Source organism: Taudactylus pleione, unplaced genomic scaffold, assembly GCF_031769625.1.
Source record: "Taudactylus pleione unplaced genomic scaffold, aTauple2 ptg000677l, whole genome shotgun sequence".
In the NCBI taxonomy this organism is placed as follows: Eukaryota; Metazoa; Chordata; class Amphibia; order Anura; family Myobatrachidae; genus Taudactylus; species Taudactylus pleione.
The window spans coordinates 995918-1009449 of NW_028285079.1; the positions used below are offsets into that span (position 1 = coordinate 995918).

The 13532-nt window shown below is 44.8% G+C and overlaps 1 protein-coding gene across 9 annotated transcripts in view; it reads left to right on the forward strand.

Moving 5' to 3' along the window:
- Positions 1–520: 520 nt before the first annotated feature.
- Positions 521–13532, forward strand: part of STXBP5L (syntaxin binding protein 5L) — a 581790-nt gene continuing 568778 nt past the window's right edge. For 8 of the 9 annotated variants that reach the window (XM_088455906.1, XM_088455901.1, XM_088455909.1 and 5 more), the window contains exon 1: positions 521–3607. In XM_088455906.1, the coding sequence (XP_088312032.1) occupies positions 3413–3607 (195 nt within the window). In that variant the 5' untranslated portion in view covers positions 521–3412. The remainder of the gene's footprint in view (positions 3608–13532) is intronic. The other variant, XM_088455900.1, reaches the window with a different exon arrangement.

The following is a 13532-nucleotide window of genomic DNA, read 5'->3' on the forward strand; positions in this document are numbered from 1 at the left end:
AGCCCTATGTACTGAAGCAGCTTAGTTATGCTGACCCGGGGGCCCATGTACTGAAGCAGCGTAGTTATGCTGACCCAGGAGCCCCATGTACTGAACCTGAACCCTAAAATCAGAATGTTCTTCCTGATCGTTTACATAATATTTGAACTATTTACAGCCTGATGCCGACCAATTGCTGGTTGGCCAGCTGTGCTGTCATTCAGCGGCTGCTGAGCCAGTCACTTGTCAACTTGCTGCACTATGGGCGTTCCCTAAATCTGCTGAAGCTTGGGGCGAGCAACTGTGGGCGTGTTTAGCCGCAGGTCCCGGCTTTTCTACGTTCAGATTGGCTTCAGGCAGGTGGGCGTTACCTCGGAAGCCAGCGCAACGGGACGTGATTGGATGACAGGATTCCGATAGCCTCACGTATTGGGGTGAGCGATAGGGGGCGGGGCCAGCTGTCACCATCCTGAATTATTCATGTAGCTTGCGCCCCGCCCCCTCCCGCCCTCCGGTTCCCGCCCATTCTCCTCAGCACCTCGGACAGCAGCATCCTCGCGCCCGTGCCGCTCTCTCACAGCCGGGACCGGGAGCAGGCGGAGCGGCGGCGGCCAGCGAGGGAGGACGGGGAGAGAGAGAGAGCAGGAGCACGGCTCCCCTCACATCAGCCTGACAGCCAGCGGCTTCCTCCATCCCCACACACCGCTGCATCCCTCTCCTCCGCCGTGTCTGGGAGTTACCTCAGGGGGCCGCTCACCTTCCGCCCCCCGAGTCAGGCGTATTCATTACCGCAATTAGCGGGAGGATCCGAGGCGCTCAGGCAGACGTCGCTCTATTCCCTCTGCGGTCCCCAGTCAGGCGGCTCCTTTCCCCCCAGGGGCAGGACGTAGGGGGGCTCTGTTCCTGTGCTCAGTGCCAGGTGCTGGCTCTGTTCCTGTGCTCAGTGCCAGGTGCTAGTCTCTGTTCCTGTGCTCAGTGCCAGGTGCTAGTCTCTGTTCCTGTGCTCAGTGACAGGTGCTGGCCTCTGTTCCTGTGCTTAGTGCCAGGTGCTAGTCTCTGTTCCTGTGCTCAGTGACAGGTGCTGGCCTCTGTTCCTGTGCTTAGTGCCAGGTGCTGGCCTCTGTTCCTGTGCTTAGTGCCAGGTGTTGGTCTCTGTTCCTGTGCTCAGCAGTAGGTGCTGGTCTGTTGTAGAGGAGATTGGGGGCTCTGTTCCTGTGCTCAGTAGTAGGTTCTGGTCTCTTGTAGAGGAGATTGGAGTCTCTGTTCCTGTGCTCAGTAGTAGGTGCTGGTCTGTTGTAGAGGATATTGGGGGCTCTGTTCCTGTGCTCAGCAGTAGGTGCTGGTCTATTGTAGAGGAGATTGGGGCTCTGTTCCTGTGCTCAGCAGTAGGTGCTGGTCTATTGTAGAGGAGATTGGAGTCTCTGTTCCTGTGCTCAGTAGTAGGTGCTGGTCTATTGTAGAGGAGATTGGGGCTCTGTTCCTGTGCTCAGTAGTAGGTGCTGGTGTATTGTAGAGGAGATTGGGGCTCTGTTCCTGTGCTCAGTAGTAGGTGCTGGTCTGTTGTAGAGTATATTGGGGGCTCTGTTCCTGTGCTCAGCAGTAGGTGCTGGTCTATTGTAGAGGAGATTGGGGCTCTGTTCCTGTGCTCAGTAGTAGGTGCTGGTGTATTGTAGAGGAGATTGGGGCTCTGTTCCTGTGCTCAGCAGTAGGTGCTGGTCTATTGTAGAGGAGATTGGAGTCTCTGTTCCTGTGCTCAGTAGTAGGTGCTGGTCTATTGTAGAGGAGATTGGGGCTCTGTTCCTGTGCTCAGTAGTAGGTGCTGGTCTGTTGTAGAGTATATTGGGGGCTCTGTTCCTGTGCTCAGCAGTAGGTGCTGGTCTATTGTAGAGGAGATTGGGGCTCTGTTCCTGTGCTCAGCAGTAGGTGCTGGTCTATTGTAGAGGAGATTGGAGTCTCTGTTCCTGTGCTCAGTAGTAGGTGCTGGTCTATTGTAGAGGAGATTGGGGCTCTGTTCCTGTGCTCAGTAGTAGGTGCTGGTGTATTGTAGAGGAGATTGGGGCTCTGTTCCTGTGCTCAGTAGTAGGTGCTGGTCGCTACTACAGTTGGTTAATGGGTCTGGCTGTGCTGTAGATCCTGGTCTGGCTGTGCTGTAGATCCTGGTCTGGCTGTGCAGTAGATCCTGGTCTGGCTGTGCAGTAGATCCTGGTCTGGCTGTGCTGTAGATCCTGGTCTGGCTGTGCTGTAGATCCTGGTCTGGCTGTGCTGTAGATCCTGGTCTGGCTGTGCTGTAGATCCTGGTCTCGTGTGCTCAGTAACAGGGGAACTGTTGATGCATTTAGGGGCTCTGGCTCCTTAGTAAGTGCTGGTCTCTGTTAGAGGAGACAGGTTCGGAGTAGGAGCTGGGCACTTGTAGAGAAGGTTGAGGTCTCGGTGTGAGGTTTATTTACCTACTGTATATACCCTAACTTCTCCTCCTTAAAGATTGGTTTAAAGAAGATATGGTGCAAACGCATTGGCAGATTGGGCACGTTTCCTTTAGTTTAGCTAATGAAAGATATAAACACAGAAGCTGGAGGAACACGGAGAAGAATTGATCTAGCAAAGGGCCAGTTTTAATGTAGGTGACTAGAGAGAGAGAAAATATATGGCACATAGGAAACTGTATAGAAAAATATAAATATATTTTATTAACTTTATTTTAGTATAGTAAAAACACTATACGTGTTGTAAGACCAGCAAAGAGGACCAACAAAGACTATATACTTTCAATATAGGAAAATGGAAATGCATAGGGCATTTTGTATGAAGAAATGAGACTGGTATTAGAGCCATGAAGAGATAAAGGAGACGTACTGAAGTGCTGGAGCAGGACATGTGCTGCAGCCTGTGTGGAGTCTGGATATTGGAGCAAGAATTAGCTGAATTTGGTCTTACTCCGAGGAGCAGGACTCGGGCCTCCTGTAGGGAAGACCTGGTGTAGTACTTACAGGACCTGCGCAGTGAGGGAACCAGTATCGGGAGGCCGGTACAGTTACTGTCGTGTATTTATTCCCATTCGGAGAGTGCTTCCGCAGACTGGGAGACCCTATACCGAGCTGACACTTTAATCTTACATGTACGTTTGGAGTTATCAGTGCTGCAGAGGATATAACATTGGATGTGTTCAAATCTGGATCATCTATATAATTGGCCTAAACATATATTTTTCATATTTTTGTGAATTGTGGCATAATCTTCGCATTTAACAAAAAAACCTAATTCTGCTAACGGCACCCCACGCGGACTCGCCCAATAATGTTGTGTGTCAGACGTACATAGCTCATTACACCATTGATTTTTGTGCCTCTCAATTATTCGGAAGTGACTTTTGTTTTTCCCTTGGGGGATGAACTTTGGGGCTCTCTTTACCCCGGCCTCATAGAGGTGACCAAGGATGAAGAAGCTGAATTTCCGTAAGGTTTTGGAGGGCTTAACGGCCTCGTCCCCAGTTGGTGGAGGAGCTGGAGTAGGTGGTGGAACAGGTGGTGGCTGCGCACTATATCCATCTGGGCAGCTTGGTGCCGTTGTGTCGCCCCGAGAGGCAGAAGTCCAGGAGAGCCTGACCTCTGAACAGTTCCATATTTGCAAGGTAACTTGCTGCACCATTCAGAGGGGCTTCTGCTATTCATGTCTAATAATGACAAGTGTATGCGTTTTATGCTGTGTCTCCTTTCCTCAGTGTTAATCAAGCAAATGACACTTACCGATAACAAATGTATGTATAATGTGACCAAGCATTTAGTGTCCTGACCTCACAACGTCCACAAGTGTCCCATGATTTAGGTGTATATGGTTGAGGTTGTAGGGTGGCCAGTTAGTGAGAGCTGTAATGCAGGTATACACACAAGTGTCCCATGATTTAGGTGTATATGGTTGGGGATGTAGGGTGGCCAGTTAGTGAGAGCTGTTTTGCAGGTATACATACAAGTGTCCCATGATTTAGGTGTATATGGTTGGGGTTGTAGGGTGACCAGTTAGTGAGAGCTGTAATGCAGGTATACATACAAGTGTCCCATGATTTAGGTGTATATGGTTGGGGATGTAGGGTGACCAGTTAGTGAGAGCTGTAATGCAGGTATACATACAAGTGTCCCATGATTTAGGTGTATATGGTTGGGGATGTAGGGTGGCCAGTTAGTGAGAGCTGTAATGCAGGTATACACACAAGTGTCCCAAGATTTAGGTGTATATGGTTGGGGTTGTAGGGTGACCAGTTAGTGAGAGCTGTAATGCAGGTATACACACAAGTGTCCCATGATTTAGGTGTATATGGTTGGGGATGTAGGGTGGCCAGTTAGTGAGAGCTGTTTTGCAGGTATACATACAAGTGTCCCATGATTTAGGTGTATATGGTTGGGGTTGTAGGGTGACCAGTTAGTGAGAGCTGTAATGCAGGTATACATACAAGTGTCCCATGATTTAGGTGTATATGGTTGGGGATGTAGGGTGACCAGTTAGTGAGAGCTGTAATGCAGGTATACATACAAGTGTCCCATGATTTAGGTGTATATGGTTGGGGATGTAGGGTGGCCAGTTAGTGAGAGCTGTAATGCAGGTATACACACAAGTGTCCCAAGATTTAGGTGTATATGGTTGGGGTTGTAGGGTGACCAGTTAGTGAGAGCTGTAATGCAGGTATACACACAAGTGTCCCTAGATTTAGGTGTATACGGTTGAGGTTATAGGGTGGCCAGTTAGTGAGAGCTGTAATGCAGGTATACACACAAGTGTCCCATGATTTAGGTGTATACGGTTGGGGTTGTAGGGTGGCCAGTTAGTGAGAGCTGTAATGCAGGTATACATACAAGTGTCCCATGATTTAGGTGTATATGGTTGGGGATGTAGGGTGGCCAGTTAGTGAGAGCTGTTTTGCAGGTATACACACAAGTGTCCCATGATTTAGGTGTATATGGTAGGGGATGTAGGGTGGCCAGTTAGTGAGAGCTGTTTTGCAGGTATACATACAAGTGTCCCATGATTTAGGTGTATATGGTTGAGGTTGTAGGGTGGCCAGTTAGTGAGAGCTGTTTTGCAGGTATACACACAAGTGTCCCATGATTTAGGTGTATATGGTTGGGGTTGTAGGGCGGCCAGTTAGTGAGAGCTGTAATGCAGGTATACATACAAGTGTCCCTAGATTTAGGTGTATATGGTTGGGGATGTAGGGTGGCCAGTTAGTGAGAGCTGTAATGCAGGTATACATACAAGTGTCCCATGATTTAGGTGTATATGGTTGGGGATGTAGGGTGGCCAGTTAGTGAGAGCTGTTTTGCAGGTATACACACAAGTGTCCCATGATTTAGGTGTATATGGTTGGGGATGTAGGGTGGCCAGTTAGTGAGAGCTGTTTTGCAGGTATACATACAAGTGTCCCATGATTTAGGTGTATATGGTTGAGGTTGTAGGGTGGCCAGTTAGTGAGAGCTGTAATGCAGGTATACACACAAGTGTCCCAAGATTTAGGTGTATATGGTTGGGGATGTAGGGTGGCCAGTTAGTGCGAGCTGTTTTGCAGGTATACACACAAGTGTCCCATGATTTAGGTGTATATGGTTGGGGTTGTAGGGCGGCCAGTTAGTGAGAGCTGTAATGCAGGTATACATACAAGTGTCCCTAGATTTAGGTGTATATGGTTGGGGATGTAGGGTGGACAGTTAGTGAGAGCTGTAATGCAGGTATACACACAAGTGTCCCATGATTTAGGTGTATATGGTTGGGGATGTAGGGTGGCCAGTTAGTGAGAGCTGTTTTGCAGGTATACATACAAGTGTCCCATGATTTAGGTGTATATGGTTGGGGATGTAGGGTGGCCAGTTAGTGAGAGCTGTTTTGCAGGTATACATACAAGTGTCCCATGATTTAGGTGTATATGGTTGAGGTTGTAGGGTGGCCAGTTAGTGAGAGCTGTTTTGCAGGTATACACACAAGTGTCCCATGATTTAGGTGTATATATGGTTGGGGATGTAGGGTGGCCAGTTAGTGAGAGCTCAAATGCAGGTATACACTCAAGTGTCCCATGATTTAGGTGTATATGGTTGAGGTTGTAGGGTGGCCAGTTAGTGAGAGCTGTTTTGCAGGTATACACACAAGTGTCCCATGATTTAGGTGTATATATGGTTGGGGATGTAGGGTGGCCAGTTAGTGAGAGCTCAAATGCAGGTATACACACAAGTGTCCCATGATTTAGGTGTATATATGGTTGGGGATGTAGTTAGTGAGAGCTGTTTTGCAGGTATACACACAAGTGTCCCATGATTTAGGTGTATACGGTTGGGGATGTAGGGTGGCCAGTTAGTGAGAGCTGTAATGCAGGTATACATACAAGTGTCCCATGATTTAGGTGTATATGGTTGGGGATGTAGGGTGGCCAGTTAGTGAGAGCTGTTTTGCAGGTATACACACAAGTGTCCCATGATTTAGGTGTATATGGTTGGGGATGTAGGGTGGCCAGTTAGTGAGAGCTGTTTTGCAGGTATACATACAAGTGTCCCATGATTTAGGTGTATATGGTTGAGGTTGTAGGGTGGCCAGTTAGTGAGAGCTGTAATGCAGGTATACACACAAGTGTCCCAAGATTTAGGTGTATATGGTTGGGGATGTAGGGTGGCCAGTTAGTGAGAGCTGTTTTGCAGGTATACACACAAGTGTCCCATGATTTAGGTGTATATGGTTGGGGTTGTAGGGCGGCCAGTTAGTGAGAGCTGTAATGCAGGTATACATACAAGTGTCCCTAGATTTAGGTGTATATGGTTGGGGATGTAGGGTGGACAGTTAGTGAGAGCTGTAATGCAGGTATACACACAAGTGTCCCATGATTTAGGTGTATATGGTTGGGGATGTAGGGTGGCCAGTTAGTGAGAGCTGTTTTGCAGGTATACACACAAGTGTCCCATGATTTAGGTGTATATGGTTGGGGATGTAGGGTGGCCAGTTAGTGAGAGCTGTTTTGCAGGTATACATACAAGTGTCCCATGATTTAGGTGTATATGGTTGGGGATGTAGGGTGGCCAGTTAGTGAGAGCTGTTTTGCAGGTATACATACAAGTGTCCCATGATTTAGGTGTATATGGTTGAGGTTGTAGGGTGGCCAGTTAGTGAGAGCTGTTTTGCAGGTATACACACAAGTGTCCCATGATTTAGGTGTATATATGGTTGGGGATGTAGGGTGGCCAGTTAGTGAGAGCTCAAATGCAGGTATACACTCAAGTGTCCCATGATTTAGGTGTATATGGTTGAGGTTGTAGGGTGGCCAGTTAGTGAGAGCTGTTTTGCAGGTATACACACAAGTGTCCCATGATTTAGGTGTATATGGTTGGGGATGTAGGGTGGCCAGTTAGTGAGAGCTGTTTTGCAGGTATACACACAAGTGTCCCATGATTTAGGTGTATATATGGTTGGGGATGTAGGGTGGCCAGTTAGTGAGAGCTGTAATGCAGGTATACACACAAGTGTCCCATGATTTAGGTGTATATGGTTGGGGATGTAGGGCGGCCAGTTAGTGAGAGCTGTAATGCAGGTATACACACAAGTGTCCCATGATTTAGGTGTATATGGTTGGGGATGTAGGGTGGCCAGTTAGTGAGAGCTGTTTTGCAGGTATACACACAAGTGTCCCATGATTTAGGTGTATATATGGTTGGGGATGTAGGGTGGCCAGTTAGTGAGAGCTCAAATGCAGGTATACACTCAAGTGTCCCATGATTTAGGTGTATATGGTTGAGGTTGTAGGGTGGCCAGTTAGTGAGAGCTGTTTTGCAGGTATACACACAAGTGTCCCATGATTTAGGTGTATATGGTTGGGGATGTAGGGTGGCCAGTTAGTGAGAGCTGTTTTGCAGGTATACACACAAGTGTCCCATGATTTAGGTGTATATATGGTTGGGGATGTAGGGTGGCCAGTTAGTGAGAGCTGTAATGCAGGTATACACACAAGTGTCCCATGATTTAGGTGTATATGGTTGGGGATGTAGGGCGGCCAGTTAGTGAGAGCTGTAATGCAGGTATACACACAAGTGTCCCATGATTTAGGTGTATATGGTTGGGGATGTAGGGTGGCCAGTTAGTGAGAGCTGTATTGCAGGTATACAGTACATACCTTTCATATGATGCACATTGCAGATCTATACAGTTTGTACTAGATTCAACGATGCTGGTTGTATAACTAAATGCACCATTAGGAACTGACACCACTGATACCATAATAGCTGCAGTGCAACTTATTTGTGAGTTTAGGATAAAAGGAGGATTTTATTTGATAATACAATTGGACTTGTAAGTCTTCATGTCGTGCCTGGGACTTATGCATTTACATAATAAATGTGTGTGTGTATGTATATATATACGTGTGTGTGTGTTTATGTATATACGTGTGTGTGTGTGTTTATGTATATACGTCTGTGTATGTTTGTATATATATATGTGTGTGTTTATGTATATACGTGTGTGTGTGTTTATATAGATATATATATGTGTGTGTATATGTATATATGTGTGTATATGTATATATGTTTGTGTGTGCGTGTGTATATATATATTTATATATATATACACATATACCTACACGTGTGTGTATGTATATACGTGTGTATATGTATATATGTTTGTGTGTGAGAGTGTATATATATGTATATATATATATATATACATATATACACATACATACACGTTTATGTATATGTATATATGTGTGTGCGTGTGTATATGTATATACGTGTGTATATGTATATACGTTTGTGTGTGTGTGTGTATATATATATATATATATATACATATACATATATATATATACACAATGTATATGTATATACATATATATATATGTATATATATATATATATACACACACACACATGTGTTCGTGTACATATGTGTGTGTTTGTAAATGTACATAAGTATATATCTGTTTATATATATCTATATATACAGTGTTCTCCCCAGGCTGTTTCTGGCAGGTGCACCACCCGGCACTTTGGGAGCCTGCAAGTGGGGACAGTATCTGGGAGCTGTATAAAAAGGACCAGACCCCACAGACTTTGCAGCCTTTTCATAATCAGATGACTGGGCCTCTAATAAGAAGGAGAATTCATGTATAAAATGGTATTTCAAGCTTAAATCATAATGTCAGGGTTTAAAACATTTTTTTATTGCGAAGGCCCCCACCCGCTGCTACTTGATGCCTCCCGGCTGGAAAAAAATTCTGGGAGAGCACTGATATATATATATATATTAGGGGTGAGCGGGTTCGGTTTTACTCGGTTTTACTCGGTTCTTATTGCCACTTTACCGCAAATTTGGCTCGATTTTATTCGCTATCCAAAACACATGTTCGGCGACAGCCAATAAAAAGATCCGGGTAAAACCGAGTAAAACCGAACCCGCTCACCCCTAATATATATATATATATATATATATATATATATATATATATATATATATATAAAATATGTAGATGTATATATAATATATAGATGGATAGGTATTTACATAGTTAGATAGTTGGATGGATAGTTGTATAGATAGATGTACAAGATATACAGAGAGGATGCGTCAAAGCTTAATCAATTAAAATGCACAATGAACACTTTGAAATATTTTAACCGTAAAACTTAGAGATGTTCGGGAGTCACTGACTTTTCATAGCCACGATTTTACCAATGGTAGGACCTTTCCTTTGATCATCTCATTTGAAGTTATACCAATCACAGGGATATTTCTAGGAATAAACCCTCACATCAACCCCCACAAATAACAGGCTTTTCCAAATATAAAAACTATCTTTTTAATAAAAAACAATTTGCTATACAATAATTACAATACAGTATGCGTACATAAAACAATTCTTAGATGCTGACAGGTGCACAGTACATGCTGACTAGATCTTCCCAACCACCTGTCTCACCGTTTATAGGGATGTGAGCTCGTCACAGTGGCCCCCTTAGTGTGGAACCTTGTAGCACCCTACGCGTTTCGTCCTATTCAGGACTTCATCAGGGACATGTCACTTGTGTAGGACAGATCTTATGAAGCTCCCACAAATCAAATGCCTGATGGGCAAATCCTGGGTCTTAGATCGGGGGCGATTGATAATATTAATACAGGATCCAACTTACACAAGTGGGAATGCAGCTGACCTCAAAATTATAGCAAGCTGCTATGCGTGTGTATATATGTATCTGTGTGCGTGTGTGTGTATATATATATATATATATATATGTATATGTACTGTATACCTATCTATCTGTGTCCTTGCTCAGCTAGTCTCAATACGCCATGCAGTGCGATATGCTTGGCGTCAGTGAGCCGCCAGGTCCCGTGCTACTCTGCTAGCATTGGGTGGCTTTTTTAACGTAAATTTCTAAGTCGCAACGTGATGGGACTAGGACACGTCCCCTTAAGAAAAAAAAAAACGAGAAAAACAAAACATTTTTGCACGTTGGGGCGGAGGGTGCTGTGAGTCCCTCAGCCTAGTGCAAATTCCAGGGGATCCCCCCAACGGGCAGAGGAGACTGCTGCTGCTACTGCAGCATGTGCTGAGCTGTTTAGCTGACAGGGAGGAGGGGGGGCGGCGTCGGACCGGGGCTCCCATCAGGCCCGGGTAATTTGTACCCGCCCCCCCTCTCGGCGCACCTGGATGCGACTAGGACACAGCAGCAGACTGTGCAGATTAATTTGATATGTGCCACTTGTATATCTGTGTGCGACTGAGACTACACAGAACTTGATATGGAAAAAAACTGCGGCACTGTGCGTGCTGATTGCGCAACTCAGTCGCACACAGATATTCAAGTGTCACATATCAAATTTATCGGCAATCTAGCTGCATCACATTGCGACTTAGACACATTTTTGGGGAAAAAAAAGATGCAAAAAGAGACACTTGGCACTAGCAGAGTCTCACTGGACCAGGCGCTAAGAGGGCTAGTTTGGGGTGACTACAGCAAAGTTGAGTGAGGTCACATCTGTATATATATATGTATATATATATATATATATATATATATGTATATATATATGTGTATGTATGTATGTATAATTCAGGTAGGGTTAGCTCATACAATGTTTCTCCTTCATGTGTAACTATTATATTGTGACAACAACCTATGAAGGCCAGTGGAAGTGTGTGTGAACAGAGGGGATGATGGGATTGGCTTTTAGCATTATATTGGAACATGGGAGTAATTCACATACTGTATCTTGCTATACAAAGTCCATGTCTGTTAGATGTCTCGTTCCTTGCTTGATAAAGTCACACGATAATTGTAACAAGTTCTATGATCTGTTTATTGGGTCTGTTGCTTTGGGGTATATCGGTTGGGGTATATCGGTTGGGGTATATCGGCGGTTTGTCTTTCTCCTGTCAAAAAGCAATGTGACAGCTCTCACACTAATAAATGTGACTGTAAATAGGAGTCTGTGAAGAGATCTTATGCATATGTGATTATAGACCAGTGTCACTCATTTATTAGTGATAACCTGTACCCCTGCTGTTTGATGGCTGATACTAGGGTCCATCATTGGTATGCATTAATACGCCGCATTAAGCATTGGGGTTTAGGTGCAATTCCTAGGGGTACGTGTGTGATGTTGGTGGATAATGGACATAACATGCAGTACAGAGAAGATTATTGTGCATAGTGTAATGACTGATCTCATCTAGAGCAAAGCATTGTTTTTCCTCTCAATTATGTAGCATTGCACTCCTATTTCCTATAGTACGCTGTAATTATTAGTGATATGGCTGGAGCTGGCCCTATAGTACGCTGTAATTATTAGTGATATGGCTGGAGCTGGCCCTATAGTACGCTGTAATTATTAGTGATATGGCTGGAGCTGGCCCTATAGTACGCTGTAATTATTAGTGATATGGCTGGAGCTGGCCCTATAGTACGCTGTAATTATTAGTGATATGGCTGGAGCTGGCCCTATAGTACGCTGTAATTATTAGTGATATGGCTGGAGCTGGCTCTATAGTACGCTGTAATTATTACTGATATGGCTGGAGCTGGCCCTATAGTACGCTGTAATTATTACTGATATGGCTGGAGCTGGCCCTATAGTACGCTGTAATTATTAGTGATATGGCTGGAGCTGGCCCTATAGTACGCTGTAATTATTAGTGATATGGCTGGAGCTGGCCCTATAGTACGCTGTAATTATTAGTGATATGGCTGGAGCTGGCCCTATAGTACGCTGTAATTATTAGTGATATGGCTGGAGCTGGCCCTATAGTACGCTGTAATTATTAGTGATATGGCTGGAGCTGGCCCTATAGTACGCTGTAATTATTAGTGATATGGCTGGAGCTGGTCCTATAGTACGCTGTAATTATTAGTAATATGGCTGGAGCTGGACCTATAATACGCTGTAATTATTAGTGATATGGCTGGAGCTGGACCTATAGTACGCTGTAATTATTAGTGATATGGCTGGAGCTGACCTATAGTACGCTGTAATTATTAGTGATATGGCTGGAGCTGGCCCTATAGTACGCTGTAATTATTAGTGATATGGCTGGAGCTGGCCCTATAGTACGCTGTAATTATTAGTGATATGGCTGGAGCTGGTCCTATAGTACGCTGTAATTATTAGTGATATGGCTGGAGCTGGCCCTTTTTCCTTTAGTACGCTGTAATTATTAGTGATATGGCTGGAGCTGGCCCTATAGTACGCTGTAATTATTAGTGATATGGCTGAGCTGACCCTATAGTACGCTGTAATTATTAGTGATATGGCTGGAGCTGGCCCTATAGTACGCTGTAATTATTAGTGATATGGCTGGAGCTGACCCTATAGTACGCTGTAATTATTAGTGATATGGCTGGAGCTGGCCCTATAGTATGCTGTAATTATTAGTGATATGGCTGGAGCTGGCCCTATAGTACGCTGTAATTATTAGTGATATGGCTGGAGCTGGCCCTATAGTACGCTGTAATTATTACTGATATGGCTGGAGCTGGCCCTATAGTACGCTGTGATTATTAGTGATATGGCTGGAGCTGATATAGTACGCTGTAATTATTAGTGATATGGCTGGAGCTGGCCCTATAGTACGCTGTAATTATTAGTGATATGGCTGGAGCTGGCCCTATAGTACGCTGTAATTATTAGTGATATGGCTGGAGCTGGTCCTATAGTACGCTGTAATTATTAGTGATACGGCTGGAGCTGGCCCTATAGTACGCTGTAATTATTAGTGATACGGCTGGAGCTGGCCCTATAGTACGCTGTAATTATTAGTGATACGGCTGGAGCTGGCCCTATAGTACGCTGTAATTATTAGTGATACGGCTGGAGCTGGCCCTATAGTACGCTGTAATTATTAGTGATACGGCTGGAGCTGGCCCTATAGTACGCTGTAATTATTAGTGATATGGCTGGAGCTGGTCCTATAGTACGCTGTAATTATTAGTGATATGGCTGGAGCTGGACCTATAGTACGCTCTAATTATTAGTGATATGGCTGCAGCTGGACCTATAGTACGCTGTAATTATTAGTGATATGGCTGGAGCTGGTC